This window comes from Pleurodeles waltl, chromosome 6 (genome assembly GCF_031143425.1).
Source record: "Pleurodeles waltl isolate 20211129_DDA chromosome 6, aPleWal1.hap1.20221129, whole genome shotgun sequence".
In the NCBI taxonomy this organism is placed as follows: Eukaryota; Metazoa; Chordata; class Amphibia; order Caudata; family Salamandridae; genus Pleurodeles; species Pleurodeles waltl.
In genome coordinates this window covers 1663642045-1663659493 of record NC_090445.1, presented here as the reverse complement: position 1 = coordinate 1663659493, position 17449 = coordinate 1663642045, and the positions used below count along the sequence as shown (strand labels likewise).

The 17449-nt window shown below is 49.0% G+C and overlaps 1 protein-coding gene across 4 annotated transcripts in view; it reads right to left on the bottom strand.

The window, feature by feature from the left end:
* CCDC187 (coiled-coil domain containing 187) overlaps positions 1 to 17449 on the bottom strand; it is a 289883-nt gene that overhangs the window by 177405 nt on the left and 95029 nt on the right. For all 4 annotated transcript variants that reach the window (XM_069241620.1, XM_069241621.1, XM_069241622.1 and 1 more), the window contains one exon: positions 398 to 1086. In XM_069241620.1, coding sequence (XP_069097721.1) covers positions 398 to 1086 — 689 coding nt within the window. The remainder of the gene's footprint in view (positions 1 to 397; positions 1087 to 17449) is intronic.

Sequence of the window (17449 nt, the reverse complement as noted above, 5' to 3'; positions counted from 1 at the left end):
AGGAGAGGTATGCTTTCAAATTGTGCAACAACAGCTTTTGCGCACCGTATGAAACTGAACAACGAAGTTAATAACCAAGAGTCAAATAAAGAGTGTCAGCATCCTATATTAACAAAGTAGAGGAAAGCCAAGAAAGAGACCACTAGCTACATTTTACACATAATAGCAATTGGAGGAGTGAGCAGAGAAAAAAAAGAATCTGATGGAAATGGAAATTGCCCACGTAGATGCATTAGTAGTGTAATATTAATGACATAGTAAAGTAGCAATTACTCTTAATTAAACATTATCATAACTACTTTTATAGCTTAAAGGTATGCATTAACAAAAGGCAGCAACAAATTAGAGAACATTTGCTTGTAGACTTGAATGGGTTATTACTTGTTACAGTACCTACATTTAATTGGTCTTTATTAGGTCCTAAAAAGTCCTTTTTAGTTATGGCTGGTTTGATCGGCACATGTTCTCTTGCACTCGGTCTCACAGGCACAGCATCCTTCTGCTTTTTAAACAATTCCTCCATCCTTTTATTTTTCAATTCAATGGCCTTCTTCCTATCCCTTTTAGCCTCCATTTCTTTCTGAAGTCTTTCAGCTGCCTTTCTGTTCATATACTCACGCACTTCTTCGACACTGTAACTGCGAACCTTAGTAGGGTTTCTCCTAATCTCCGTAGATTGAAGATTTTCCTTGTCCACTTGTTTTCCTACTGGGCTAGATGATGCTGACCGATGTCCTTTAGGAGGTGCACTTGTCGCTCTTCTGTCTCTATTTGTTCTTGGATTCTGTCTGACTCCTATCTTTGAACCTTCACATCCTTCCAAGCTTCCGACGTCCTCTTCAGCTCTCCTGGAGTTATTTGCAAGGGGTTCTGGGATTCGACTCGTGCCATGTATGATGCTTTGATTCTGAGAATGGAGCGCTTTAAGCACCTGCCTTGGGTCCTTACTCTGTTTACTACCTGTAGGCAGAACTGTCTTGTCTTGTAGTGCTGGACTGACCTTGGGATTAGTCCCTGGTTTGAGGTTCCGCATATTTAAGGTGTTTGACTCGTTCTGTACTGTGAGTGGATCATCCATAACAGGTGCTGTAAAATAATGGAACATAAAGCAGTGTTTACAGGCATGCCTGATTCTCCTGTCATAGCATTTTCTCTTGGCATTGTCTTTCTAGGGGTACATAAAACTTCAGCTGATGCTATGTTATGGTTACTGTTCAAAACCAAAAAAAGAATAATAAAATTCACCAATTGTGACCTGTCAAGCAACCATAGCTTGCTTCACTGCTCATGGCTTCGTATATGATCTCTCTGATGACATTATCAATGACACCATGGTTACATCACTGCCAACACCACATCACGCTTAATATCATCAAACACATCACTACCTTAAACATAGTTATAAAGATGGAATACTACTTGTTAGAACTAGATATCCATAAAAACTTCTGTTGAAGCATTTTATGGTTAAAATTAAATACTTAAAAAAACAAATTCTCCAGTTATGTCCAAATACATAATCACAACTCACCTCACTGCACTACTCATTTCTTCAAACAATTTCTCTGATGACATTACCAGTGACAACGTCACTGCTAGCGTACAAGTTACTTACCTTTGGTAACGCATTATCTGGTAGAGACAATACCTAGCTGCAGATTCCTTAACTTTGAATTTCCCGGGCATCAGACTGGATGTGGAAGATTTTTGCATGAGCAGTACCCCTGCACGCCGTCGGGTGGCTTTGTGCAGTTCTGCGCATCGTTGGCACCAGAAGTGACGTCGCAGTCACCTACACAGGTGTCACCCATGTGTGTAGATGCCAGTTACTTTTCACAACTTTTCACACCAGGAGCTCAGTATCATGAAGTGCACTGACATTTGTGTGTCCAAACAAGGGCTCTGAAACAGATCATACCTAACACCGGAAATCTGTCAGCCAAGTGCGGAAGCTTGGGTGGGTGAATTATTCAAATATTTATAAAGCGTGACTTATCACCAGGGGGGTGTCAAGGTGCTGGAAGGGGGACTTGGATCAGCCAAAGAGCCAGGTCCTGAGGTCCTTCCTGAACTGAGCCAGCCAAGCGGACTGCCTAAATTGGAGCAGCATCTAGTTCCAGCTCTGCAGGGCGAGGTAGGAGAAGGATCTTCTTCCAGCCGTGCTCTTACGGATCCTGGGGATGGTGGCGAGGGCCAGTTGAGCACAGTGCAGTTGTCTGAAAGGTGTGTAGAAGGAGAGGCAGTGGTTAAAGTAGGTGTAAGGAAATGCCTCCTTGGCATGGTTACCCCCTGACTTTTTGCCTTTGCTGATGCTATGTTTTGAATTGAAAGTGTGCTGAGGCCTGCTAACCAGGCCCCAGCACAAGTGTTCTTTCCCTAACCTGTACTTTTGATTCCCCAATTGGCACACCCTGGCATCCAGATAAGTCCCTTGTAAGTGGTACCCCTGGTACCAAGGGCCCTGATGCCAAGGAAGGTCTCTAAGGGCTGCAGCATGTCTTATGCCACCCTGGAGACCCCTCACTCAGCACAGACACACTGCTTGCCAGCTTGTGTGTGCTGGTGAGAACAAAACGAGTAAGTCGACATGGCACTCCCCTCAGGGTGCCATGCCAGCCTCTCACTGCCTATGCAGATATAGATAAGTCACCCCTCTAGTAGGCCTTACAGCCCTAAGGCAGGGTGCACTATACCATAGGTGAGGGCACCAGTGCATGAGCACTGTGCCCCTACAGTGTCTAAGCAATACCTTAGACATTGTAAGAGCAGGGTAGCCATAAGAGTATATGGTCTGGGAGTCTGTTTTACACGAACTCCACAGCACCATAATGGCTACACTGAAAACTGGGAAGTTTGGTATCAAACTTCTCAGCACAATAAATGCACACTGATGCCAGTTTACATTTTATTGGAAACTACACCCCAGAGGGCACCTTAGAGGTGCCCCCTGAAACCTTAACCGACTATCTGTGTAGGCTGACTGGTTCCAGCAGCCTGCCACACTAGAGACATGTTGCTGGCCCCATGGGGAGAGTGCCTTTGTCACTCTGAGGCCAGTAACAAAGCCTGCACTGGGTGGAGATGCTAACACCTCCCCCAGGCAGGAGCTGTAACACCTGGCGGTGAGCCTCAAAGGCTCACCCCTTTGTCACAGCACCGCAGGACACTCCAGCTAGTGGAGTTGCCCGCCCCCTCCGGCCACGGCCCCCACTTTTGGCAGCAAGGCCGGAGGAAACAAAGAAAACAACAAGGAGGAGTCACTGGCCAGTCAGGACAGCCCCTAAGGTGTCCTGAGCTGAGGTGACTCTAACTTTTAGAAATCCTCCATCTTGCAGATGGAGGATTCCCCCAATAGGATTAGGGATGTGACCCCCTCCCCTTGGGAGGAGGCACAAAGAGGGTGTACCCACCCTCAGGGCTAGTAGCCATTGGCTACTAACCCCCCAGACCTAAACACGCCCTTAAATTTAGTATTTAAGGGCTCCCCTGAACCTAAAGATTTAGATTCCTGAAACTACAAGAAGAAGAAGACTGCTGAGCTGAAAAACCCCTGCAGAGGAAGAGCAGAAGACACCAACTGCTTTGGCCCCAGACTTACCGGCCTGTCTCCTGCCTTCCAAAGAAACCTGCTCCAGCGACGCTTTCCAAGGAACCAGCGACCTCTGAATCCTCTGAGGACTGCCCTGCTTCAAGAAAGACAAGAAACTCCCGAGGACAGCGACACTGCTCCAAAAGAACTGCAACTTTGTTACAGAGGAGCAGATTTAAAGACCCCTACAACTCCCCGCAAGAAGCGTGAGACTTGCAACACTGCACCCGGCGACCCCGACTCGACTGGTGGAGAACCACACCTCAGGGAGGACCCTCCGGCGACTCAGAGTCCGTGAGTAACCAAAGTTGTCCCCCCTGAGCCCCCACAGCGACGCCTGCAGAGGGAATCCCGAGGCTCCCTCTGACCGCGACTGCCTGAACCTAAAGTCCCGACGGCTGGAAAAGACCCTGCACCCGCAGCCCCCAGCACCTGAAGGAACGGAACTTCTGTGCAGGAGCGACCCCCAGGAGTCCCTCTCCCTTGCCCAGGTGGTGGCTACCCCGAGGAGCCCCCCCCTTGCCTGCCTGCACCGCTGAAGAGACCCCTTGGTCTCCCATTGAAATCTACAGAGAACCCAACGCTTGTTTGCACACTGCACCCGGCCGCCCCCGCGCTGCTGAGGGTGTACTTTCTGTGTGGACTTGTGTCCCCCCCGGTGCCCTACAAAACCCCCCTGGTCTGCCCTCCGAAGACGCAGGTACTTACCTGCTGTCGGACTGGAACCGGGGCACCCCCTTCTCTCCATTGAAGCCTATGTGTTTTGGGCACCTCTTTGACCTCTGCACCTGACCGGCCCTGAGCTGCTGGTGTGGTAACTGGGGTTGCTCTGAACCCCCAACGGTGGGCTACCTTGGACCCAAACCTAAGACTTGTAAGTGATTTACTTACCTGACAAAACTAACAAAAACTTACCTCCCCCAGGAACTGTGAAAATTGCACTGTGTCCACTTTTAAAACAGCTTATTGTGTTTTATGTAAAAAGTATACATGCTAATGTAATGATTCAAAGTTCCTAAAGTACTTACCTGCAGTACCTTTCAAATGAGATATTACATGTAGAATTTGAACCTGTGGTTCTTAAAATAAACTAAGAAAAGATATTTTTCTATAACAAAACCTATTGGCCTGGATTTGTCTCTGAGTGTGTGTTCCTCATTTATTGCCTGTGTGTATGTACAACAAATGCTTAACACTACTCCTTGGATAAGCCTACTGCTCGACCACACTATCACAAAATAGAGCATTAGTATTATCTCTTTTTGCCACTATCTTACCTCTAAGGGGAACCCTTGGACTCTGTGCATACTATTCCTTACTTTGAAATAGTGCATACAGAGCCAACTTCCTACATTGGTGGCAGCGGTGGGATACAAGACTTTGCATTTGCTGGACTACTCAGCCAATACCTGATCACACGACAAATTCCAAAAATTGTCATTAGAAATTGATTTTTGCAATTTGAAATTTTTCTAAATTCTTTAAAGTCATGCTAGGGCCTTGTGTTAGTCCTTGTTAGCATTGCTTTTAGAGTTTAAAAGTTTGGTAAAAGTTTGAATTAGATTCTAGAACTAGTTTTGGATTCTTAAAAAGTATTCCAACTTTTAGAGGCATAATGTCTAGTCCAGAGATGAATGTGGTGGAACTCGACACCACACCTTACCTCCATCTTAAGATGAGGGAGCTAAGGTCACTCTGTAAAATAAAGAAAATAGTAATGGGCCCCAGACCTTCCAAACTACAGCTCCAGGAGCTGTTGGCAGAGTTTGAAAAGGCCAACCCCTCTGAGGATGGCAACTCAGAGGATGATGATAGTGACTTGGAGGGTGATTCCCCCCTACCAGTCCTATCTAGGGAGGACAGGGCCTCTCAAGCCCTGACTCCAAGCATAATAGTCAGAGATGCTGGCTCCCTCACAGGAGGGACCAACCTCTCTGAAATCACTGAGGATAACTCCAGTGAAGAGGACATCCAGTTAGCCAGGATGGCCAAAAGATTGGCTTTGGAAAGACAGATCCTAGCCATAGAAAGGGAAAGACAAGAGATGGGCCTAGGACCCATGAATGGTGGCAGCAACATAAATAGGGTCAGAGATTCTCCTGACATGTTGAAAATCCCTAAAGGGATTGTAACTAAATATGAAGATGGTGATGACATCACCAAATGGTTCACAGCTTTTGAGAGGGCTTGTGTAACCAGAAAAGTGAACAAATCTCACTGGGGTGCTCTCCTTTGGGAAATGTTCACAGGAAAGTGTAGGGATAGACTCCTCACACTCTCTGGAAAAGATGCAGAATCTTATGACCTCATGAAGGGTACCCTGATTGAGGGCTTTGGATTCTCCACTGAGGAGTATAGGATTAGATTCAGGGGGGCTCAAAAATCCTCGAGCCAGACCTGGGTTGACTTTGTAGACTACTCAGTAAAAACACTAGATGGTTGGATTCAAGGCAGTGGTGTAAGTAATTATGATGGGCTGTACAGTTTATTTGTGAAAAAACACCTATTAAGTAATTGTTTCAATGATAAACTGCATCCACATCTGGTAGACCTAGGACCAATTTCTCCCCAAGAATTGGGAAAGAAGGCGGACCATTGTGGTCAAGACTAGGGTGTCCGAAACTTCCACAGGGGGTGACCAAAAGAAAGGGGTCACAAAACCTCCCCAGGGGAAGGGTGGTGAGACAGCCAAAAACAAAAATAGTAAAGAGTCTTCTACAGGCCCCCAAAAACCTGCACAGGAGGGTGGGCCCAGAACCTCTTCACAAAACAATTCTGGGTACAAGGGTAAAAACTTTGATCCCAAAAAGGCCTGGTGTCGTAGCTGTAGTCAGTCTGGACACCAAACTGGAGACAAGGCCTGTCCCAAGAAAGATACCACTTCTAACTCCCATCCAGCTAAAACTGGAATGGCCAGTCTCCAAGTGGGATCAACAGTGTGCCCAGAGCAAATCAGGTGTCACACTGAAGCTACATTAGTCTCTGAGGGTGGGGTGGATTTAGCCACACTGGCTGCCTGGCCCCCTAACATGCAAAAATACAGGCAGCAGCTCTTAATTAATGGGACAAGTGTAGAGGGCCTGAGGGATACAGGTGCCAGTGTCACTATGGTGACAGAGAAACTGGTTTCCCCTGGCCAATACCTGGCTGGACAAACTTATCCAGTCACCAACGCTGACAATCAGACTAAAGTACATCCCATGGCTATGGTAACTTTAGAGTGGGGAGGGGTCAATGGCCTGAAACAGGTGGTGGTCTCCTCAAATATCCCAGTAGACTGTTTGCTTGGAAATGACCTGGAGTCCTCAGCATGGGCTGAGGTAGAACTGAAAACCCATGCAGCCATGCTGGGTATCCCTGAACTGGTGTGTGTCAAGACAAGGGCACAGTGCAAGGCTCAGGGTGAAAAAGTAGAGCTGGAGTCTGGAAGAAAGGCCCAGCCTACCAAGAGGAAAGGAAAGTCAGCTGGGAAACCAGCTGCAACACAGCAAGAAAAAGAGAACCTCTCTTCTCAGGAAGAAGTTCTGCCCTCTGAGGGAACTGAGCCTATGGAGCTGGAACCTTATCAGGTTGAGCTCTTAGGCCCAGGGGGACCCTCAAGGGAAGAGTTGTGTAAGGGACAAGAAACCTGTCCCTCTCTTGAAGGCCTTAGGCAGCAAGCTGCTGAAGAGTCCAATGGCAAGAAAAATGGAACACATAGGGTCTATTGGGAAGATGGACTCCCGTACACTGAGGCAAGAGATCCCAAACTTGGTGCCACTAGGAGAGTGGTAGTGCCTCAGGGTTTCAGAGAGTTTATTCTGACCTTAGCCCATGATATTCCCCTTGCTGGGCATTTGGGACAAACCAAGACGTGGGAGAGGTTAGTCAACTACTTCTACTGGCCCAATATGTCCCAGAAGGTTAAGGAGTTTTGCCTCTCCTGCCCCACCTGTCAAGCCAGTGGTAAGACAGGTGGGCATCCAAAGCCCCCCTCATTCCACTTCCAGTGGTGGGGTCCCCTTTGAAAGAGTGGGTGTGGACATAGTTGGTCCACTAGAACCTCCCACAGCCTCAGGAAATATGTACATCCTAGTAGTAGTGGATCATGCTACTAGGTATCCTGAAGCTATTCCCCTTAGGTCGACTACTGCCCCTGCAGTAGCCAAAGCCCTCATTGGTGTCTTTACCAGAGTGGGCTTCCCTAAGGAGGTGGTGTCTGACAGAGGTACCAACTTCATGTCAGCATACCTAAAACACATGTGGAATGAGTGTGGGGTGACTTATAAATTCACTACACCATATCATCCACAAACTAATGGCCTTGTTGAGAGATTCAACAAGACATTAAAGGGCATGATCATGGGGCTCCCAGAAAAACTCAAAAGGAGATGGGATGTCCTCCTGCCATGTCTGCTTTTCGCTTACAGAGAGGTGCCTCAGAAGGGAGTAGGATTCTCACCCTTTGAACTTCTGTTTGGCCACCCTGTAAGGGGACCACTTGCTCTTGTTAAAGAAGGCTGGGAGAGACCTCTTCATGAGCCTAAACAAGACATAGTGGACTATGTACTTGGCCTTCGCTCAAGGATGGCAGAGTACATGGAAAAGGCAAGTAAAAACCTTGAGGCCAGCCAACAACTCTAGAAGTTGTGGTATGACCAAAAGGCTGCACTGGTTGAATTTCAACCAGGGCAGAAAGTCTGGGTTCTGGAGCCTGTGGCTCCCAAGGCACTTCAGGACAAATGGAGTGGCCCTTACCCAGTACTAGAGAGGAAGAGTCAGGTCACCTACCTGGTGGACCTGGGCACAAGCAGGAGCCCCAAGAGGGTGATCCATGTGAACCGCCTTAAGCTCTTCCATGACAGGGCTGATGTAAATCTGTTGATGGTGACAGATGAGGACCAGGAAGCTGAGAGTGAACCTCTCCCTGATCTCCTCTCATCAGACCCTAAAGATGGCTCAGTGGATGGAGTGATCTACTCAGACACCCTCTCTAGCCAACAGCAGTCTGACTGTAGGAAGGTCCTGCAGCAGTTTGCTGAACTCTTTTCCCTAACCCCTGGTCAGACACACCTGTGTACCCATGATGTGGACACAGGAGACAGCATGCCTGTCAAAAACAAAATATTTACACAGTCTGACCAAGTTAAGGAAAGCATCAAGGCGGAAGTCCACAAGATGCTGGAATTGGGAGTAATTGAGTACTCTGACAGCCCCTGGGCTAGCCCAGTGGTCTTAGTCCCCAAACCTCACACCAAAGAAGGAAAGAGAGAGATTAGGTTTTGTGTGGACTACAGAGGTCTCAACTCTGTCACCAAGACAGATGCTCATCCCATTCCTAGAGCTGATGAGCTAATAGACAAATTAGGGGCTGCCAAATTCTTAAGTACCTTTGACTTAACAGCAGGGTACTGGCAAATCAAAATGGCCCCTGGAGCAAAAGAAAAGACAGCATTCTCCACACCTGATGGGCATTATCAGTTCACTGTTATGCCCTTTGGTTTAAAGAATGCCCCTGCCACCTTCCAAAGGTTGGTGAATCAAGTCCTTGCTGGGTTGGAATCCTTTAATGCAGCTTATCTTGATGATATTGCTGTCTTCAGCTCCACCTGGCAGGATCACCTGGTCCACCTGAAGAAGGTTTTGAAGGCCCTGCACTCTGCAGGCCTCTCTATCAAGGCATCCAAATGCCAGATAGGGCAGGGAACTGTGGTTTACTTGGGACACCTTGTAGGTGGAGGCCAAGTTCAGCCACTCCAGCCTAAGATCCAGACTATTCTGGACTGGGCAGCTCCAAAAACCCAGACTCAAGTCAGGGCATTCCTTGGCTTGACTGGGTACTATAGGAGGTTTGTGAAGGGATATGGATCCATTGTGACAGCCCTCACAGAACTCACCTCCAAGAAAATGCCCAAGAAAGTAAACTGGACTGTAGAATGCCAACAGGCCTTTGACACCCTGAAGCAAGCTATGTGCACAGCACCAGTTCTAAAAGCTCCAGATTACTCCAAGCAATTCATTGTGCAAACAGATGCCTCTGAACATGGGATAGGGGCAGTTTTGTCCCAAACAAATGATGATGGCCTTGACCAGCCTGTTGCTTTCATTAGCAGGAGGTTACTCCCCAGGGAGCAGCGTTGGAGTGCCATTGAGAGGGAGGCCTTTGCTGTGGTTTGGTCCCTGAAGAAGTTGAGACCATACCTCTTTGGTACTCACTTCCTAGTTCAAACTGACCACAGACCTCTCAGATGGCTGATGCAAATGAAAGGTGAAAATCCAAAACTGTTGAGGTGGTCCATCTCCCTACAGGGAATGGACTTTATAGTGGAACACAGACCTGGGACTGCCCATGCCAATGCAGATGGCCTTTCCAGGTTCTTCCACTTAGAAAATGAAGACTCTCTTGGGAAAGGTTAGTCTCATCCTCTTTCGTTTGGGGGGGGGTTGTGTAAGGAAATGCCTCCTTGGCATGGTTACCCCCTGACTTTTTGCCTTTGCTGATGCTATGTTTTGAATTGAAAGTGTGCTGAGGCCTGCTAACCAGGCCCCAGCACCAGTGTTCTTTCCCTAACCTGTACTTTTGATTCCCCAATTGGCACACCCTGGCATCCAGATAAGTCCCTTGTAAGTGGTACCCCTGGTACCAAGGGCCCTGATGCCAAGGAAGGTCTCTAAGGGCTGCAGCATGTCTTATGCCACCCTGGAGACCCCTCACTCAGCACAGACACACTGCTTGCCAGCTTGTGTGTGCTGGTGAGAACAAAACGAGTAAGTCGACATGGCACTCCCCTCAGGGTGCCATGCCAGCCTCTCACTGCCTATGCAGATATTGATAAGTCACCCCTCTAGTAGGCCTTACAGCCCTAAGGCAGGGTGCACTATACCATAGGTGAGGGCACCAGTGCATGAGCACTGTGCCCCTACAGTGTCTAAGCAATACCTTAGACATTGTAAGAGCAGGGTAGCCATAAGAGTATATGGTCAGGGAGTCTGTTTTACACGAACTCCACAGCACCATAATGGCTACACTGAAAACTGGGAAGTTTGGTATCAAACTTCTCAGCACAATAAATGCACACTGATGCCAGTGTACATTTTATTGTAAACTACACCCCAGAGGGCACCTTAGAGGTGCCCCCTGAAACCTTAACCGACTATCTGTGTAGGCTGACTGGTTCCAGCAGCCTGCCACACTAGAGACATGTTGCTGGCCCCATGGGGAGAGTGCCTTTGTCACTCTGAGGCCAGTAACAAAGCCTGCACTGGGTGGAGATGCTAACACCTCCCCCAGGCAGGAGCTGTAACACCTGGCGGTGAGCCTCAAAGGCTCACCCCTTTCTCACAGCACCGCAGGACACTCCAGCTAGTGGAGTTGCCCGCCCCCTCTGGCCACGGCCCCCACGTTTGGCGGCAAGGCCGGAGGAAACAAAGAAAACAACAAGGAGGAGTCACTGGCCAGTCAGGACAGCCCCTAAGGTGTCCTGAGCTGAGGTGACTCTAACTTTTAGAAATCCTCCATCTTGCAGATGGAGGATTCCCCCAATAGGATTAGGGATGTGACCCCCTCCCCTTGGGAGGAGGCACAAAGAGGGTGTACCCACCCTCAGGGCTAGCAGCCATTGGCTACTAACCCCCAGACCTAAACACGCCCTTAAATTTAGTATTTAAGGGCTCCCCTGAACCTAAAGATTTAGATTCCTGAAACTACAAGAAGAAGAAGACTGCTGAGCTGAAAAACCCCTGCAGAGGAAGAGCAGAAGACACCAACTGCTTTGGCCCCAGACTTACCGGCCTGTCTCCTGCCTTCCAAAGAAACCTGCTCCAGCGACGCTTTCCAAGGAACCAGCGACCTCTGAATCCTCTGAGGACTGCCCTGCTTCAAGAAAGACAAGAAACTCCCGAGGACAGCGACACTGCTCCAAAAGAACTGCAACTTTGTTACAGAGGAGCAGATTTAAAGACCCCTACAACTCCCCGCAAGAAGCGTGAGACTTGCAACACTGCACCCGGCGACCCCGACTCGACTGGTGGAGAACCAACACCTCAGGGAGGACCCTCCGGCGACTCCGAGTCCGTGAGTAACCAAAGTTGTCCCCCCTGAGCCCCCACAGCGACGCCTGCAGAGGGAATCCCGAGGCTCCCTCTGACCGCGACTGCCTGAACCTAAAGTCCCGACGGCTGGAAAAGACCCTGCACCCGCAGCCCCCAGCACCTGAAGGAACGGAACTTCTGTGCAGGAGCGACCCCCAGGAGGCCCTCTCCCTTGCCCAGGTGGTGGCTACCCCGAGGAGCCCCCCCCTTGCCTGCCTGCACCGCTGAAGAGACCCCTTGGTCTCCCATTGAAATCTACAGAGAACCCGACGCTTGTTTGCACACTGCACCCGGCCGCCCCGCGCTGCTGAGGGTGTACTTTCTGTGTGGACTTGTGTCCCCCCCGGTGCCCTACAAAACCCCCCTGGTCTGCCCTCCGAAGACGCGGGTACTTACCTGCTGGCGGACTGGAACCGGGGCACCCCCTTCTCTCCATTGAAGCCTATGTGTTTTGGGCACCTCTTTGACCTCTGCACCTGACCGGCCCTGAGCTGCTGGTGTGGTAACTGGGGTTGCTCTGAACCCCCAACGGTGGGCTACCTTGGACCCAAACCTAAGACTTGTAAGTGATTTACTTACCTGACAAAACTAACAAAAACTTACCTCCCCCAGGAACTGTGAAAATTGCACTGTGTCCACTTTTAAAACAGCTTATTGTGTTTTATGTAAAAAGTATACATGCTAATGTAATAATTCAAAGTTCCTAAAGTACTTACCTGCAATACCTTTCAAATGAGATATTACATGTAGAATTTGAACCTGTGGTTCTTAAAATAAACTAAGAAAATATATTTTTCTATAACAAAACCTATTGGCCTGGATTTGTCTCTGAGTGTGTGTTCCTCATTTATTGCCTGTGTGTATGTACAACAAATGCTTAACACTACTCCTTGGATAAGCCTACTGCTCGACCACACTACCACAAAATAGAGCATTAGTATTATCTCTTTTTGCCACTATCTTACCTCTAAGGGGAACCCTTGGACTCTGTGCATACTATTCCTTACTTTGAAATAGTGCATACAGAGCCAACTTCCTACAGTAGGGAAGTCCGATGTTGTGAAGGGCCTTGTACGTGTGTGGCAGGAGTTTGAAAGTGATGTGTTCATTGACGGGGAGCCAGTGTGAGTTTCTCAAGTGGGCAGGGATGTGGCTGTGGCCGGGGGGGGCTGTACAGGATCAGTCTTGTTTTGAGTTTCTTGTTGATTCTGGAATAGAGTGCATTGCCTTAGTCGAGTTTAATGCCTGGTTGGCTGTTCTTCTCAAATCAATGGCAATCTACTTGAAGATTTTCCGGAGCATGCGGAGAGTGGGGAAGAATGAAGATGAAATGGCGTTGAGTTGGCGGCCCATAGACAGTGAGGAGTTGAGAATGATTGTGAGGTTGCGTGAGTGGTCGGTAGGAGATAGGGCAGTTCCGAGGGCACTTGGCCACCAGGAGTCATCACAGGCAGTAGGGGTGGGGTCCAAGATGAGGACCTCATCCTCTGTAAGCAATCTGCAGCTAGATATTGCCTCTACCAGATAATGCGTTGTCAAAAGTCAAAAACTTGTTCATTTGATAGAGACATCCTAGATGCAGATTCCTTACCTTTGAATAGATACCCAAGCAATACCATCCCAGTAGTGGGCTGTGGACAAATTTGACTAGACTAAATAGTTCTGTAGGACCAAACGGGGAAATGCCCATCTTTTCACACCTGATTGTCCAGGTAGTAGTGTTTGGCAAATATGTGCAGGGATGCCCACGTTCCTGCCTGACAGATGTCCAGGACTGGAACTTCACGTGCCAACACCATGGTTGTAACCTTTCCTCTGGTGGAATGGGCCTGTATGCCCTACAGAAACTGTTTCCCGGCAACGGTGTAGCAAATTATCATACAGTGAATGACCCAGCATGCAATGGTTCACTTCTGTACAGCCTGATCTTTCTTTGCTCCAACATAGCCCACAAACAGTTAGTTGTCTACCTGGGACTCTGTTGTGTGGTCAAGGGAGAGCAATACGCTCTTTTTGGGTCCAGATGAGGAGTCACTCCTATTCTTTGGACAAATGTAGAGAAGCATAAAATGTGGGCAGGGTGACAGATTGTCCCAAATGAAATGGGGTCAGCATCTTTGGAAGGAAGGGGGCCCTAGTGTGAAGCATCGCTTTTTCTGGAAACACAGTCAAATAGGGAGGCTTGGATGACAAAAACTGCAGCTCACACACACTCCGGGCAGATGTTATTGCCACTAGAAAGGCTGTCTTTCTGGTAAGCACCCGGAGGGGATAATTGTGCACTGGCTTGAATGCAGCACACATGAGGAAGGTGATAACCAAATTAAGGTCCCACTGAAGAATGATAAAGGGCAATGGGGGAAATATGCGTACAAGCACACTGAGAAACCTATTTACATTAGAGGATATAAATAAAGAGGGTTGCTCTGGCAACTGCAGGAAGATGGATGGAGCAGAGAGATAACCCTCAAGAGTATCCAGAGCATAGTCCTGCGGGGCAAGGGTAAGAATGAAGAATAATATCAGAAAGAGAGGCAGAAGGAGGGCCGATAGACTTGCCTGAATAATATAATACAAACTTTCACCATCAGCAGGCGTACACTGTCTTGGTGGGGGGATGCCTGGCTGTCAAAATAACATTAAAAACTTTGGGAGGAAGGTCAAAACGGTTGCCACTCAATCTCCATGCAAGAAGTCATAGAGTTGACAGGTTCAGGTGGAGGACCCTCCCCTGCTGCTGCAGCAGCAGATCCTCCTGAAGGGGCAACCTGATCACTGGATCAATGCTCATTTTCAGAAGCTCCGGATACCAGACTCTCCATGCCCAGTCCTGTACCACAAGAATAACATCTTGTTCCTGATCTACTTGAGAACTCTGGGCAGAAGTGGTATGAGCAGAAAGGCGTACAGGAGGCCTGAATTCCACTCAGGATTAACAGTGTCTCCGAGCGATAGCCACCTTGGAAACTTCAATGTGCAAAACTGTTGATATGGCGCATTCTCTTCGGAGGTGAACAGATATAACTAAGGCTCTCCCCACTGCGGAAAGAGTCCTTGTGCCACCTTTGAACGGAGATGCCACTCGTGATCTGCTAGGCATCAACGGCTGAGTTTGTCCGCCTTGGTGTTTAGTGAACCTGCCAAGTGTTGAACCAACAGGGAAATGTTCTGCTCTTCTAGCCATCTCCAGGGATGCCAGACCTATCAACAAAGGGTGCATGAACCTACCCTGCCCTGCTTGTTGCAGTACCACATTATAGTGGTGTTGTACATGAACACCTGCACTAACTTCCCCTTGACAGTGGGAAGAAATGCTTTCAATGGTAGCTGGATTGCACGGAGCTCCAACAAGTTGATGTGGAGTCCAGGTTCCACCGGAGACCAGAGTCCTCTGATCTCTACCTCTCGCACCTGGCTGCCCCTCCCCAGGAGTGGTGCATCTTTCACTACTGTCAGATCTGGTGGGGGAAGGGAGAAGAAACTGCCTTTGATCTAATCGCGGTTCGTCACTGACCACTGAAGGTCTTTTGGAGTTCCCTCTGAGATCTAGACAATGTCGGAGAGATTCCCCTGATGTGGCACCCACTGGAACTACAGTTCCCACTGTAGAGTCTGCATTTGCCATCTGGCATGATTCACCAACAGGATGCAGGAGTCCATGAGCCCCAACAGCCTCAGAGTCATTCTCACCAACAGGGGCTGAAAACATCAGTATCATAGCCTGAATATCCTGGACTCGCTGCTCGGGAGGAAAAGACCAGAACTACAGTGTCCAGAACTGCTCCTATGGAAGGGAGCATCTAAGAATGAGTCAGGTGTGACTTCAACACATTTATAGTGAACCCCAGTGAATGCAGGAGATACCCTGTAGTCTAAAGGTGGGAGACAATACCCTGGGGTGAGCCGACCTTCAACAGCCGGTCTTTGAGATAAGGGTAGATTGATGCCTCTAATCTCAGCAGAAGAGCTTTGGCCACCGCCATCAACTTGGTGAACACTCGAGGGGTGCTGGTAAAGACAAAGTGGACCTACCTTCCCTGAACCACAGGTAACTCCTATGGGTAGGCAGGATGGAGCTGTGCAAATATGCATCCTGCAAGTCCAATGTTACCAGACAGTCTCCTTGGTCTAGGGCAGCCAAAACCATGAGCTAAAGTGAGCATCTTGAATTTCTCCTTTTTTTAGGAATAGATTGACTGTTAGTAGGTCTAGAATAAGACAAAGACCCTGGTTGGGGGGTTGGTGGCAGATGACTTGGAAGACCACTTCTGGCTACGTGACCCACAAGGTCGTAATTCATCACATCCACGCTCTTGCACAGCTTGGGAAGCTCACGCAGGATCGTGGCTGACACAGGGAAGGTGCAATGGCATGCCCCTCCCGCAGCCACGAAAGAGGCAAAAGGCAGACTATGGATGAGGGTCACTAAGAGGCCCAAGGACTTGGCCATAGACCACAAGACCTTAAATCGCTCCAGTACTGAGTCCGCCTTTTCTCCGTAGAGATGAGTCCTGTTAAAGAGCATGTCCATATGATTGGCCGGGATATTATCAGCCACCCGTGGCACCTCAAGGCCACTGTTGACGAAACTCCTCTGCCCAGCAAATCAGACATGTCCAATCCGCACCTAAAGTTAAACTTTGCTGCATCTCTCCCATCTTTCACTGCTTGGGAGAGGATGGCCCAATCCTCCTCCGGGACCTGTAGCAGTACTTGTGCAACTGAATCCCACAGTGTGTGGGAATAACAGCCCAAAGGGCATGCAGTGTTCACCGACCGCAATGCTAAGCTGGCTGAAGAAAACATCTTCTTTCCTAAGGTATCCAGCACTTTTGGATTTTCGTCCGGGGAGCAGCAGGGAACGCGCCATGGGGAGTTGAGGCCTGCACCGCTAGGCTCTCAGGAATGGGATGTTGGCTGAGGAAACTTGGGTCACCTGGGGTAGGGCGATAGCTGCGGGCAATTGTCCTTTTCACAGAAACCACTATGCTGGGCTTGGACCGGGTTCCCAGCAGGACATCAGTCAGTGCTTTGTTGAAGGAGAGCAGGGTTTCTGAAGAGGAAGCTCCAGGTTGAAGAACTTCTGTCAAGAGATTAGTCTTGACCACCACCGAGGGAAGACTGAGGTCAAGGACCTCCGCTGCCCTTTTCACCACCATCACATATGATGCTCCCTCCTCTGTAGGCATGGTAGGAGGAAAAAAACAAACCAGTATCTGAAGATGTGTCCAGTCCACTGGTATCGCCAAGTTCCTTATACAAGTCCAAAGATGTTCCCAACTGGCATTCTAAATGGTCTAGTGACCCCTACCACTTCTTCCCCTATGCCTGGCTGCTCTGAAAAATGCTCAGGGAATGACCTAGGACCAATGGGCCCTGAGAGATGCCATTCCGACTTCGATTTGTCAGGGGTGAGAATGTGGCTGCCGGCACAGGAAGCATAGGTGTCGAGACTGGTGCCGGAGAAGGTCATGTTAGCATGACCAGTGCCGGCATGGATCCATGATCGGATCCAACGGGGCCCATTGGAGCCGAATTCATGGAACCTAATGTGCCCCCTCTGACCACATGGGGCCCGAAGGTGCACCCATGTGCCTGGCTCACCGAAAAATGTGGTATATGGCCTGGACATACTCTCTCACTGAGCAGGGGTTGCTTCAGCTCCCGGAAATGGGGGAAGGCTCAAAGTCGGACCTGGTAACACCTCCATTGAACCTTGCCTGGAACGCCGATGTTCGGAAGTTGTCACGTCAGCCGAATGATGAGGAGATGCTTCTTGTGCCTCTTCTC